Source organism: Passer domesticus, chromosome 14, assembly GCF_036417665.1.
Source record: "Passer domesticus isolate bPasDom1 chromosome 14, bPasDom1.hap1, whole genome shotgun sequence".
NCBI lineage: Eukaryota > Metazoa > Chordata > Aves > Passeriformes > Passeridae > Passer > Passer domesticus.
This window is the reverse complement of record NC_087487.1, coordinates 11,339,213-11,353,260: the sequence shown is the minus strand read 5'-3', so window position 1 is coordinate 11,353,260 and position 14,048 is coordinate 11,339,213. Positions and strand designations below refer to the sequence as shown.

Below are 14,048 nucleotides of genomic sequence, written 5' to 3'. Positions count from 1 at the left end.
AAGGTGAATGGGCAGCAGCCTTGCTGGGAGGAGAAAAACTTCCTCTGTTTGAGGATTTTCAGTTCCTCACAGGTAAGAAATCAGGCAGAAAAGTGTGTCAAAATGCAAACCTCAGAACGGAGGTGCAAAATAAGTCAGAATGATGGGCACCAGGAGACGCTCCATGATGCTCAAACTCCTGAGCCATCCATACAGAGGAAAAGAATGTAAAGCAATAAAAAACCCCCAGAAAATAAAAAAATACAGTGCATAAAATTCACTGCATACTAAAGGGCTCCTAAAAAGACTTTCCACATATTTCTGCTGACATTTTATATCTGAAGGCAAGAGGCTAAAGAGTGTTCCACAACTCTGTAAATCCACTTCCATCAAATAAAACAAAGTGCTTCCAAAACCTTTAACTCTTACTACAGGATCTGTCACATGCTAGAGGAGCTGAGAGATTATAGGACCACCCAGCAGGAGCAAGTACCCTTTCCCACATGGTCTCCATTTGAAAAAACACACATACACACAGCCAGAGGATAGGACACAAACTCCCAGTGAGCTTCTTGTTTGTGAGAACACTTTCAAGAAAGAAATCAGTATATGAAATCAAATTACTTTGCTCCTTTTCTGGCTGGGTTCAGCCAAATTTGCCTTGCTTGGTGAAGTTAGCTCTGGGGGATTTGAAGGTTACTAAGGCTCTACTTCATGATGACACCCAAATCATGAGTTTTTCTGCTATCACTGCTCAAATGATTTAGGTCTTTGCTAGGCTGGGAAGTAAAGTCACATTTGCACTCAGGTCACTAAAACAAAACAAAACTTGGCAGTGAATCACTTATGACCAGAGAGGTATAGATAAGACACTGGAGATCAGAAAAAAACCACTACTCATCTGACAAGAAAGCATAAACTTCCATAGCAAGAAATCTCTATGGAGAGCATTCTCCATAAGAAACAATAGGAGAGAGAATAAGATAAGACCTGAAAAGAAACTTCTAGGAGAAGTGGGGAACTGCAAAATAAAAACAAGTGATCCCAAAAGACCTTTTTACTGTCTGAGAGTATCCCATTATTACCTGCAGTGCCAGAGATCATCCTGTTATTATTATTTATTTATAAAAGCCCACCACTGAGTTGTCAACAATGTCATCACAGGGGAACCATTACACCAAGGTGGGCAGTGACATTCAAAGGGGGCAAGTGCAGCCCTTGAAGGGTGGCTCCATGATCTGCTGGCCTGGGCAGTGCCAAGAGCTTCCACAGATGAGACACCAACCCCCTGAGGCTAGGGAGGGTGACACTGACAGGTCACCAGGATGTGGCAGCCCCTGCTTAGCTCAGCCCCATCCTCCCGTGGGACTTCTGGAGAGCCACCAACACCTCCCAGCTGAGCTGCAGCTGGAGCTCCCCACTCCCAGTTTTATCACCCCTGTCACACGTGTGCAGTCACATGAAGTTTTTCTTGTGTAGCTCTGAGAGCCAGAAAGTTTTGCTGGATCTCCCTGAGTAACTGCCAGTCTTTCTGGGCAGGGTCCAGCCTGCCAGGTCTGGAGCAGCAACACATACACAGACCACAGGCTTCTACACAGGGGTTCCTTCATGCTCCAAAATGCACTTTACTCTGTGCATTTGCTAATTAGTGGTACCCAGGAGAGAATGCCAGGTTTAGTATAACAGCTGGCTTGACACAGAGCTACCTCAAAACCAGTTCTTCCTAGGAATCACTCAAAGGCTAAAAAGAAGAAAAATGCAACACTGACTTTTTTTTCTTATTTTAAATATTAAAAAGAGATCAAGAGTAAGTATTAATTTTGGGGGGGAAAAGGTGCTTTATAAAAGCTATTCAGGAATTAACTACTCAGACCAACATGTGTTAGAAAGATGTCTGCAGTAACACAGGATGGAAAGGAAACCTTCCTTTCTAAATCTCTGCACACCAAACTTCCTGTGCATCTTGGGCAGTCCTTAAGCATATTTACAGGCAAAAAAATGGATCTGCAGGAACCAAAAGGGAAAGTACACAAAACAAACAGTTTGAGAAAGCAACTCTCAGGATAAAAGGAGTCAAGATTCAAAGAAATTAATAACCTGCTATAATTTTAAGTTTAAAACACAAACAAAGCTTATAAAAAAAATAAGTGCAAGAGCCTTCCAAGAGCTTACAGAAACTGTTTTCAATGAAAACTCTGACAGATATTTACATCCAGCATAGAAGTGCTTTGGTGGTGAGTGATACCTACTCTCCATATGATGACATGTGACAGAAGAGAGCTAGCATGGCAGAAGTGGATGGCTCTCCCCTTGACATGTGGGATGTGTTCTGATGTCAGCTAAATTTATGCCATATGCTACAAGGCACACTGTAGTGTCTGCCTTTTTTGGAACACAAACAACTTGCTGACACTAAATGGAAAGTTCACTGCAGGATTTACATCATCCTTGACCTAATTGTGACAGCCTAGGACAGAACTACTCAGGCTGCTCCTCAGGACTCCAGATTTTTTGGGTGATGCGTGCATTTGTTGTCCAAACATATTACTCCATATTAGGAAAATTATCACTGTAACCATTTCAGGTGCTGGCACAAGTAACACCCCATTCTGCATTCTGGTAGATAAAAAAGCAGGTCTGCACAAATTAAAAACAAAACCCAAGAAGAGGCAGGGCCCCAAAGCAGGCAGACTAACTGGGTAAATGTTGCCCACATATGTGTCTGACATGCAGATGTTTTTAAATGTCTCCACCCACAGCCAGATGGGCACAGCAGGAACATATTATATGAAAAAATGTTTGGGGAGTTATGCAGAGACTAGAAAAAATATCAGAAGTGTGAAAATCCTGGCAGTGAAGTTTTGACCTGTCCCCATTTAACACAACAGCCCCAGATATTTGGGTTGATAACAGAAGCAGGGCAGTAGCAAACGAAAGCATGATCAAATGGTTCCACTGAGTTAAGCCTCAAACAACCCCAAAATATCTTACTAATTTTCCCATCCATCTCTAGATTTCACCTCCTGTAAAGTCTCACACCTCCTATTCAGAGTGCAGCTTTGTCATCTCACAATTTTCTTTGATTTGCTTGATAAGGGAAGTGCAAAGGATCAGAACTGGAACTGGACAACAAGAATTCACCATCTTTGTAAATTCATGTGCTGCCAAGGTGAGAGCTTGAACAAGAGGCAGAATTAGTGAAGCAGCCCAGCTTAGCAGGATCCAGAACACAGACAAAAGTGAAATCACATCGGGAAGGAGAGGAAGTTGAGTCAACTTTGAGACAATAAATGAGCAAAACCAGCACCAGTCTCCTTTACAGAGTCTTTGGTGTTCCCAGGCATAGAAGTGAAGATCCCCACATCAGCAGTGTGATGTGCTCATTTAGATGGGTTAACTGTAAAAACACTTGCCAAGCAATTTGCTGGTTGTGCCAATTACATGTCAGAGCCCACCAGACAGATCTTACAGCAACAACTGAGGAGAATCACGACTGTGCTGTCTCTCTTAAGAGCAGTTAACTAAATAACCATGTTTTTCTGTGAAAGATTAGGCATCAATTAGTTTTCTTTTCCTGCTCAAACAGGAGTAGCACAAAGCTCTGTGTTGGTTTCTGAGGAAGACTCCACCTCCCACAGCCTCTTTCACAAGAAGCAAACCTTTCACTCTTCCCTCAAAATAGGAAAAGGTTATTTAAATGAAGCTTCATTTAATTTAATTGAATCCTACTTCAGTTTTTTTATCTCAATAAAATTATCCAACACTAAATTATCAAATATATACTTTAAAAAGCAAAAATTTTCAATTTGTGCAAAAATACCTCAGGAATAGTCAGTGACTTCAAGAAAGTAAAGTTAAAACAGTTACTTGTTTATGAGTATCAGCAATACATTTTAAAAACTGAGTAAGTTAAAGCACAGGACATATTCTAAACATATTTGTTCCAGGCTTTTTTCCTGAAGATGTTACCTTACACTGAGAAATATTTTTGTGAAATTGGAAGAAATAATTAAAAAAATAAAAATGGGAGATGGAGAAAAGAAATTTATTCTCATCAACAGCATAAGAGTTCCAATTCCTGCTTCTGGAATGATTAATTTCTTCTCCACCACTTCATTTATTCTAAAAATTGATTATTTACATTTCCAAGCATTTTGTATCATATATACACACAAATACTACAAAATGCTAAGAAGGAACATTGAAAGCAGCCCTTTTAAATGTACCTCCCAACTGTTCTTCGCAAAATTGGATCCACTCTGGGCAAAGAGAATTTTATGCCATGTATGAGGGATGGAAGGAGGTGTTTGAAGTCGCTGTGGGAGACACTGGCACCCCCAGAGCACCCTGAGCACAGACCCTTGAAGAGCCAAATCTGCCTTAGATCCAGCCTGACACTCAGGCTGCAGTGGGCACAGAGAGCAAAGGCACCATCTATAAAATGCTGGGCAACCCTCCTGGGTAAAAGCCTTTTTATTGGGATAGGAAGCATCACTAAGAGCATGGCACAAGAAATACGTTATTTGGCAAGTGCTCCCAGAGTTTCTGGAGGTATATCCTATTCCCAGTAAAGGGTAACAAACACTGCTGGATCCCACAGTGAAGCACCATTGACAAATGAAGTCTCTCAGTGAGGAATTCTTCTGTCCCAGAGCTGCAGATGCACTGTGTGTTGACACGACTGGCATTGGAACTGCAGCATGCACAGAAGTCACATAAAACCCACAGCAAGGTCCAGATCATATATTAATGCTGCTATAATCCATGCACCAGTCTTCTGCCAAATGTGTCAAATTTTCCTCTATAATAGAGCTATTTTTCTCACTGGGCCATATCCTGCATTTTTGAGTCACACACATTTTAGACATTTAACAGAGCAACAACCACTTGCAGAGAACGAAAACTAATTGCAATAACATGTCCATTCTCTATAAACTGCTGTGTTCATAAAACAAGTTTGCAATATTGCTTTGTAAATGAGACATGGGCAAGGCTAGCAAGCCTCAAATATTGTAACTCTCTACTTTTACACTAACTGTATAAAGTCCATAGCATAACTAATAAATAATAAATATATCTAGGAATTTATATTGCCATTTAAAGAGTCAAACAATCAGTTCATGCAGCCACAACATACAGTCACTCATCCATACAACAAGACAGACCTACATACCCACACCTGCCATTATGGGCTGGATCCCATAAAATGTCCCATGTTCTCCTTAACAGAGATTTTATGAGACAGAAAATGAACAAAATGAAATGGAAGACTCTGCAATTTCATCACATCCTCACAGATATACTAAATTTTGCAAAGCTATAGCTACAATAACTAGGTTCATTAATTTTTACATGCATAAATAGAAGTGTGAATGAATTTTATTGACCTTTTATCTATATAGATAAATATCCACGGCAAAGGCAGTCAGGATGTTCTGTGTCTTCCTGAAAAGGTAATTTATCTACAATCAATTTGGCAGCAATTTAGGTACATCTAAACTGATGAACAGAGTGAAAAACAATCCCAAAGCACCAACTGAAGGGCAAAGTCCCTCTCAACAAAGCCCCCATTTAGATTAACACCATGAACATACCTGGCAAATCCCACTGATGCACATATCCAAGGATTCAGTGTTGCAACGAGTACCATCTAGCACTTTTGGGGCAAGCTCCACAACCAGGTTCTTCCCCAGAGCTTGACATTTCAGGGCACAAGGTGCAGCAGGATCATTGTACACAGGGATCCACTCGTAAAAGTGCCCCTGGTATTTGACATCATTGTAGGCAGAACACTGCTGTGCTCTAAAGTCACCAACATCTGAAGGGCAGTCCTAAAAATAAACCAAAAAAAATTTTTTTTTTAAACTAGGGAATAGTTTGCATTTGCAGTAAAGTTATCTGATGAATAACACAGAAGCTCTTCAGGCAGGCTTGGTTCAAGAACTGATCTGCTTTGACCAAAAAAAAATAAATTACTGTGTGTATTAAAAGAATTTATGTTGCTTAATCCATTGCTAGGAGTACAAGTACAGAATATCATGCATATTCCAGCAATAACAATATAACTGATGAGAGGATAATTAAAAATGCTAATTTTTACAACACCAAGTAGTACAGTTAAAGTCTCATTCTGCAGTAAGAATTAACTTCTAAAGGAATCTATATATTTCAAGTAACTACAAGGTGATGTCTGATATTTGGTATTTCTCTTTTCAGTAGCTTTTCCACTAAAGGAATTTTGTGGCCTCTATGCTCATTCATCAATTCATATGTGAGAGTAATGAAAAAGGTATTATGGCTACATATAAATAAAAAAATAAAATTTGTCTAATTAATTGTTTGGTACTGCTTGAAAAAAGCACAAGGTTTAGGAGGAAACACCAGAACTTTCAGTGCTTAGTCCTTTACTCTAATTACAAAGCACCTTTACCTCATGGAAGCAGTAAAGCATATTTTGTTGGAATAAAATAAACTTCAAAGTGGTAACAATTCATCCTGTATATCCAGTTCTAATGAGACAGTTCCCTACCTTCTCCCACACAGTGCCTCAGCATACACAGCAGAAAGACCAAATATGAGAACTGCTGGAAATAAACATTCTAAAATATTTTTTTCTACATAAAGCATTGCACCCAAACAATGATGTTAGTATTAACCTATAGTGACAGGAATGGAGATGAATACTGATTGATTTGAAAATAACTTTGGTAAAGTACTGGCAAACGAGTTACTGTGTCAAACAATTCCTCACTGCAGACTTCATTTGAAAGTATGTCCAGTGTCAAAGACTCCATATGCCAGACTGAAAGGATATTCTTCCAAGAATTCCAACTGCACATATAAGCCAGATGTGAGGCTGATTTTAGTAAAGTTTTGTTTTTATTGGATGGAAGACTGAAAGATTGTGATGTGTCAGGCGAACTCATGGAACTTATTAGTAAGTATTAGTTAACAATACTGATCCCAAGCACGGCTTCAAACCTTATCAGTGAGCTGAACCTTCCCTGAATAAAGCTGACAAAATAGCAAGTGCATGATACAGGACTGGAGAGTAAAATATACAGAAGAAAGTTTTGAATTTCAGTCCAATGCCCCCAGCAATATTGCACTCAGTCTGGGGTTCTTTTCACCGTGGCAAACAGTAGCCTAAAACTGTCTCTGAATTGGTTGTAATCTACATAAAATACCTCCTAAAAATCACTATTCTATATACTGACCAATATATGGAGTTTTTGCAGCTGAGCACTGAGCAAGTTACTGAACTTTCCCAGCAAAACTTTTCAGTTCTGTCTACTGCTACACCTTACAGTGACAATAATTTAGAATGATACTAACCATTTTGTATTATTTTTAATCTGGGATAATGCTAGTTTAAGCCATATTTTTTGAAACTATACAATGATGGAATAAGACACAGGGAGTATTTTACCTCTACAAAATCCCTCCAGTGAGAGCTTCTAGGAACATTGAGTAAATACTGTGAGAAGCCACACATATTTACTGCAGTGTCACTCCCCAGAAATTCACCCAGTTTGCACTGGTGTAAATGAGAGCAGAATTTTGGCTCTGACTTATCTGTCACCTCTCATTTTCCACAATAGCAAGTCTAAAAAGCAGAGAGGACTTCAGAATTCATATGGATCCCACATGTTTCCCTCCACCAATGCAGAGGAGCAACTAAGGATAGAAAAATAAAAAGTGGACGTTAGATTCAGGTAAAGTTAGAAGCAGTATTTGGGAGCAGTGTCGCTCAGCCATGCACGGCTACATTTTCATCACAAAGAATTCAAGAGTAATCTGTAAAGCAGGCAGAGTGCTGGCCTTCAGCTGAGCCCTGACAGGCTGCTGTTACAGTCCATTATCACTGGGCGTTGATGCGGTGCCAAGACACAAACACCACCACGCCAGGATGTCAAGCCCATGGTTACTGTATGTTTCTCATTGACTCAACACAATGCAGCTCCTTCCTTCCACTCGCCTCCTGGCTGCTTCAGAGCAAGTGAATCCTCATCTCCCTATTCTCTTTTGGCATCTTGAAAGAACCCAAAGTGATTCTGGCAGCTCGATTCACATGCCAGCTCCACCTGCTTTATGTTTGAGCTCTGTGCAAAAGCAGGAGCATAAAAGGAGCATCACAGAGGGGTATCAAAGAGCTGAAATTATTATCATTTGCATTATATCAGAGTTTGGATGGCAACCAAGCCCAAATCCCAGTGTTCCAGGGAACAATAAATATTTGTGTAAAGAAAGGAGTTTAAAGAAAAACACAACTAAGTCCAGAATGAATGCAATCAAGACAACAAGAGGACTTGTAAACATCAGTTTAATTCCATTAGAGTGGTTTGGAAAAGTGGTTTAAAAAACAGAAAGGATAAGGCAGGGCAAAGATGTGAATGGTAGGCAAGGGTGAACCATGTTCAGGAAGTGGGCAGGGTCATAATATCAGACAATGATATGGGAGACCCAGCCTTCATCCTGTTTGTGTGTCTCTGGTTTTAATCTCTTTCAGACATCACTTCATTCCACCATGCTCTCTTCCCTCTCAATATTTCACATTTTTTCTAACTTGTTAAATTTTTTTTTTGCTACTAATTTCAGGATTTCTCCAATTTCTTAATTTCAGCAATAGCTGAACCTATTCAGCTATTTCACTCAATCTACTGAACCATGGCCAGGCCATTTGTAGGTTCATACACTACAAAAGGAGCTGAAGACATAGCTATGAGACCTAATACATGAAAATGTTGGCAAAAACAATCACACCCAGACCTTGCAGTGGAATGAAATGTATTTATGACATGACTTATGAACATATTAGACAGATCTGAAAAAGATGCTTTAGACATGACTACCATGAAGATTAAAAACACACACACACACACATATATATGTAGAGATAGATTTTTTTTTTCTTGGTGACACGATTAAAAACTACTGCATTCAAATGCTGGCTCCTTATGAAATATATCTTTGAGCTCTGGCAATAAGCACCCTCAGCCTTTGAAAACAAAGCTGACCTGGGAAATCTGTATCTTCGTAGGCAATGTTCATGTACAAAATATGAAGGTTGCATCAGACCCTGTGACTCTTGCCAACAATTACTCTACTGAAAAAAGCACAAAAGAGAAGGCAAGAAAATTCCCAGTAAAAATGATGACACCAAAGAAAGTCTAGCCCTTTGTCTCGTTTTATTCTTTGAATCTCATTTTGTTGACACCCAGCCAAAACTGATGAAGTCATTGTTTTGTTTTCTTTTTGAAACTAGCTTCAGGTTCTATGTTTTTCCTACACAATTTTCAGGCCACTTCTAAGCAGAATCAAGATACCTGAGCTGGAAACCACCCCAGCCAAGGGAGCCTTCCGGTGCATCAGCATTGTAAATATAAACTAAATAAATGAACAGATTCGAGAGAAACTATGTAACTCAATGTGAAATGTTATAGTCTAAAGTAGACACAGTACAGCCAAGACTTTCTGATTGGAATAAATTAGCTGGTTAAGTGGATGCTGGGACAGTTATAGATAAATGTGTTGAACAAGTGTGAGCATTATCTGCATTTAATAAAAGTTTACAGTGGAATTAAAAATTGAGCTATCTTGTACAAAATAGTGGTTTTTTTCTGATTGTAGAAGAATCACTCTGGCAAAAATATAAGCGACTTTTTGGCACACAAGAATGTGAAATTTATGGGGAAATGGCCCAAATAGCTTGTTCTGTGAATAGGACCCTAAAGGATTAACTTAAACACTTCCACATAGTGCACATCATAGCATGAGAATGTAACACTATATACAAAAAACGAAATTTTTAAAAGGGGTGCAAAAAAGACTGAAAATCTCATTGAACAACATACAATGGATAGTTTATTTCTCTAAAATCTCTATATGGAAGGCTGAAAGCACACATGCAGTTTTAAGAAATCATGCACCTGGCATCTCAGTTATGATAGAAAGATAAGCAGGCTATACATACACCTTAATGTTAGCAATTATTTTGTTGTTAAGACCTTGAATTAATTTTTTGATTGAAATATCACTAATATTATTCTGGAACTATGCTTGAGTTCAGTGAACTTACTACTATTCCATTACAAATCCACATGAAACCAATTTTCTGGTAAAATGATTCTTGTTCTTTTCATTAGAATGACACACATATTAAGTTGTGCTTCATTTGTACTCCCCAATATAGATGTTAGTGGTGTAATGTATCATGTAGCAAAATTACATTTGCAGACAGCTTTACACTGTGTATTTATACCGAGTGTCTCATGTGGTTACCAGTAATACCTATTAATATGGAAAGAAGCTAGTATAAACTCTTAATTTTCAAACTACACTTTCACTCCTAAAGTGAGAAGCCTTGATTAGAAATAATGCTTTTGGGAAAATTATATCATTTGAAACTAAACTGGCCTAGTAGTCTCAGGTTTACATTAGGTGTAAGGTCCTGTTTCAAGGTTAACTCAGATCTAACGTGGGGTTTGAATTCAGGGATGCCAATTTCAGAGATCAACTGTATTAACAGTGGAAATCTCATTAAATATATTTTCCTCAAGAGTTCTTCATTATCTAACCCATAATCTAGGAAAAACCATTCCTGAGAAATTCTGACTGTATCTGAACTGAAATGAGAACCTGATCCCTTTCAGACATGCCCCAAAAGCAGAACTGTAAAGGCAGTTTCCTGTCTGGAAATTAACATTTGAATCATCATAAATTCAAACAGATTCACATACAAGGTGCCTGCCACTTATCGCTTTAAAATAAGTCCTAAAGTTAAAAATCAGGCTCTGGTGACTTCAGATAACTTCTCTGGGAGTTCAGAGAGGATATGAGAATCGTCTTAATTTTCTCTATGATGAAGCATAAAGCGCCGTCATTTCCATCAGATTTCTACTGCACAGATCTTGAAATGAACAGCGTCCACAGCTACACTAAAAGGCAATAGATATCCCAAAAGCACACAGACCTGTGCACGACAGCAGGAAACATGCCCAGAGTGCCCTCACCACCCTCCCTTCTCCGTGCCCTGGGCAGCCCCCAGGCCTGGTGCTGGAGGAACAAGGTGCACTGGGGTGAGCTCTCTGCACTCCTGCAGGAAGCTGCAGTGCAGGGGATCCAGCACTCAGGTGTGTTACTGTGCACAGTGCAAACAAACAGACATTTAGATAGGCAGTGGAGCACTCAGGCAGTTTGTTCATGGCTTACATCCTGAGTGGCTGCAAGTTAGAAAGTTATCACACAGATTTTAAACATCACAGTACTTTTGCAGGTAGAATATTTATTTATGAGCCCGTGCACAAAGCTGCTGGGCCTTTTCTTCTGAAAGGGCAAGGGACAGGGTTTGTGTCCAGAATCTGATTTCTGCATGCACTGGGACTGATTCATTTATCACTTCCACTTGCTTCTGCCAGCAGGAACTTCGGCTGCGAGCGGCTGTGGTGGGAAACCCATCCAACACTGAGCAGTGGAGTGCAGAGCCACTCAAGGTGTGAGCAAGCCTTGTTCTCAAGGAGGGCAGGAGCCAACTGGCACAGCAGATTCTGTAGGTGTGGCAAACTGAAAAGCAGGAATAGTAAGTTCTCCTAGGAGATGCACTGATTCAATATTTACTGGGCAACTTCCAGTGTCAGGCATCTTAAGGAGAACATGTCCCACTCCACAGCTGCCTGCTGCTGGCAAAAATCATGGGATTCGTAATGACTGAGCATCACTTGAGCTTACACACCTTTGGGCACAACTCAACCCACAGGAAACCTAGGCCTCACCTTTTAGTATTATTGTTAATTACTTATCTGCCTGCTGTCCTTCCTGGAATAGGACACGACTGTCACACTGCACTGTGAGGTAAGCCAAGCAAGGGGTGAGTGCAGATCACAAACCCCCTGCATGACTGTGCCTGCACACTCCTCATGCAGACCTGTGGCACCACAAAGTCCTGCCTGAGCTGCTCACCTCGGGCAGCCTAGACCCGGGCTGAAGGGCAGCAGTTGTTTAAACAGCACAAAGCACAGCTACAAGTCAGTGGAACACAAATCATGAGGTTTGCTGTGCGTGAATGGTTTTCATAAAACATATCTATAAAAATGAAATGTGATTGCATCACAGCAACAGCAACTGTATGGTCAAACCTCCAGCTCCACACTCTGTGCCAGTGCACCTAAATGCACATGCTCTTGCACACAGACATATAAAGATCTGGGTTTAGGCAAACGGAGGGAATATAAGGAGTAATTATCCTGTTTAAGATCTGAAAGAGACCAGGCACTCTTTGTTCACATGAGGAGAGTCACCAGATCACTAATGATCCCAAGCTCAGTTTAATGCTTCATCTACAGGACAGCACCCCCAGGAAAACCACTTGCTAGTTTAAGATGAGAATTGATCTGTTAATCCTCCAAAATGTGTAACTCTCCTAATAAGTGATATAAAACACTCTGAATCACAATTGGCACTATAATTTCAGAAGAAAATGTCCATTTGGGACATCTAAATTTGAGACCTCATGGTGTCATGCAGACTGAATTGTTTAAAAATGGTAATAATGATGGAAAGAAAATTATGCACCATAAGGTTTTAAATAAGAAGCAGCATTTCTTAAACTTTAACACATTTTTTGAATGAGTAAAACAGGATTAAAGGCCAGACTCACATTACTACTGCAGGTTTTATATCGAATATTCCGACCTTCGCAGTTCCTAAAAAAAAGAGTAAAATGGTTACACTGTGTAATAGCAAAACACAAGCTTGCCTGTTTTACAGCTAGTTATTCTCTCGAAAATTAGACTTTTATTGCTACTGCCCTACCATAATCTAGACTCAAAATACAAGGTTTAAATACAAAGGGGATCTGGGTATTCAGCTTTACACTGCTGTCTCTCCTCCGCAATGAACATGTGACTTTCCCTGCAAGCCAAATTTACTGCAAACCTTATGAAAAACACATTTATTTTGTGAAAAAGACATCTCTAAGCCTGCTCTATGCTGATTGCAACCCAGTTATTTCTAATAAACGGGATGTGACCTAGAGGAGAAGATCAGAATATCTGATTCATAATTTTAAATTAAACAGAATTCTCAGGGACTGCATGCAAATGTGCCCAAAGCATGTCAATCCTGACATCCAGGCAATGCAGATCCTCAGTCTGTTGTTAGTAGCTGAAATAAAAGGCATGTAATAGAGTCATGGTTATTTATTGTGGTCTCATAAATCTGGGGAGGTTGGGTTTCACACTTTTTTAAAGATACACTCTGCCAAACTTCTCACTAACAAACCAGCACTTTTGCACAGTGTAAGATATTCTTCTGTATTAAAAATGGCAATATCAAGACTTTGAAAGAACTTAAAATATGTTTCAAATGACTGGAAAAGAAATTATAATTAGTGATTTGTTTAAAATCAGGAACAGTATTTTGGAATAATTCCTTCATACCAAAAATATGTGCCTTACATTAAAAAAAGTATGAACATATAACTGATAATTTACATCTCTCTGATTAAATGTTCTTCTTCTTGCATGAAAATACCAATTTTTTAATAATGTCTAAGAGAGTCTGAAAAATAACATTTAAAAAGGAAAAAAAAAGGATGCCTGAAGCAAAAGCTCAGCTCAGCTGAAGGTACAACTGTTAAAGCTCGAGGTATTTCAAGTCTCAAATTTCCAATCTTTTGCAAAACTTACTGCATCACAACATGCAAATTAAAAATGTTTATGAAACATACAAATGTGAAAACTTTGTTTCACAGTTGTGTGTTTCCCAGACATTACTAGAAAAATCAAACATAGAAAAAACCTTTTAAACTATGCATTTGTCAAGGTATGGAAAACACATGTTTTTCACAGGAGAACACATTAAAAATATTAATAAAACCACATTGGAATTTATACTGCTACAATTTATTGAGCTTGTTTCACAGTCCCTAACACATTGGTAGAGTATCAAGGCTTCTTGCTGGAACTATTACTTTTCTCCAAGATCTTTGTGCAATTTTTCACTAAAAGAAACAGGCAGTGCTTTAATCAAACATCTTCAGCTTTGTATTTTATACAGTTTGCCCTTAAGTA

The 14,048-nt window shown here is 39.1% G+C and overlaps 1 protein-coding gene across 8 annotated transcripts in view; it reads right to left on the bottom strand.

Moving 5' to 3' along the window:
- The window catches only part of ADAMTSL3 (ADAMTS like 3), a 173,181-nt gene that overhangs the window by 79,941 nt on the left and 79,192 nt on the right, over nucleotides 1-14,048 (bottom strand). For all 8 annotated transcript variants that reach the window (XM_064389066.1, XM_064389074.1, XM_064389073.1 and 5 more), the window contains 2 exons: nucleotides 12,635-12,680; nucleotides 5,574-5,810 (listed from right to left, as the gene is read on the bottom strand). In XM_064389066.1, the coding sequence (XP_064245136.1) occupies nucleotides 5,574-5,810; nucleotides 12,635-12,680 (283 nt within the window). The remainder of the gene's footprint in view (nucleotides 1-5,573; nucleotides 5,811-12,634; nucleotides 12,681-14,048) is intronic.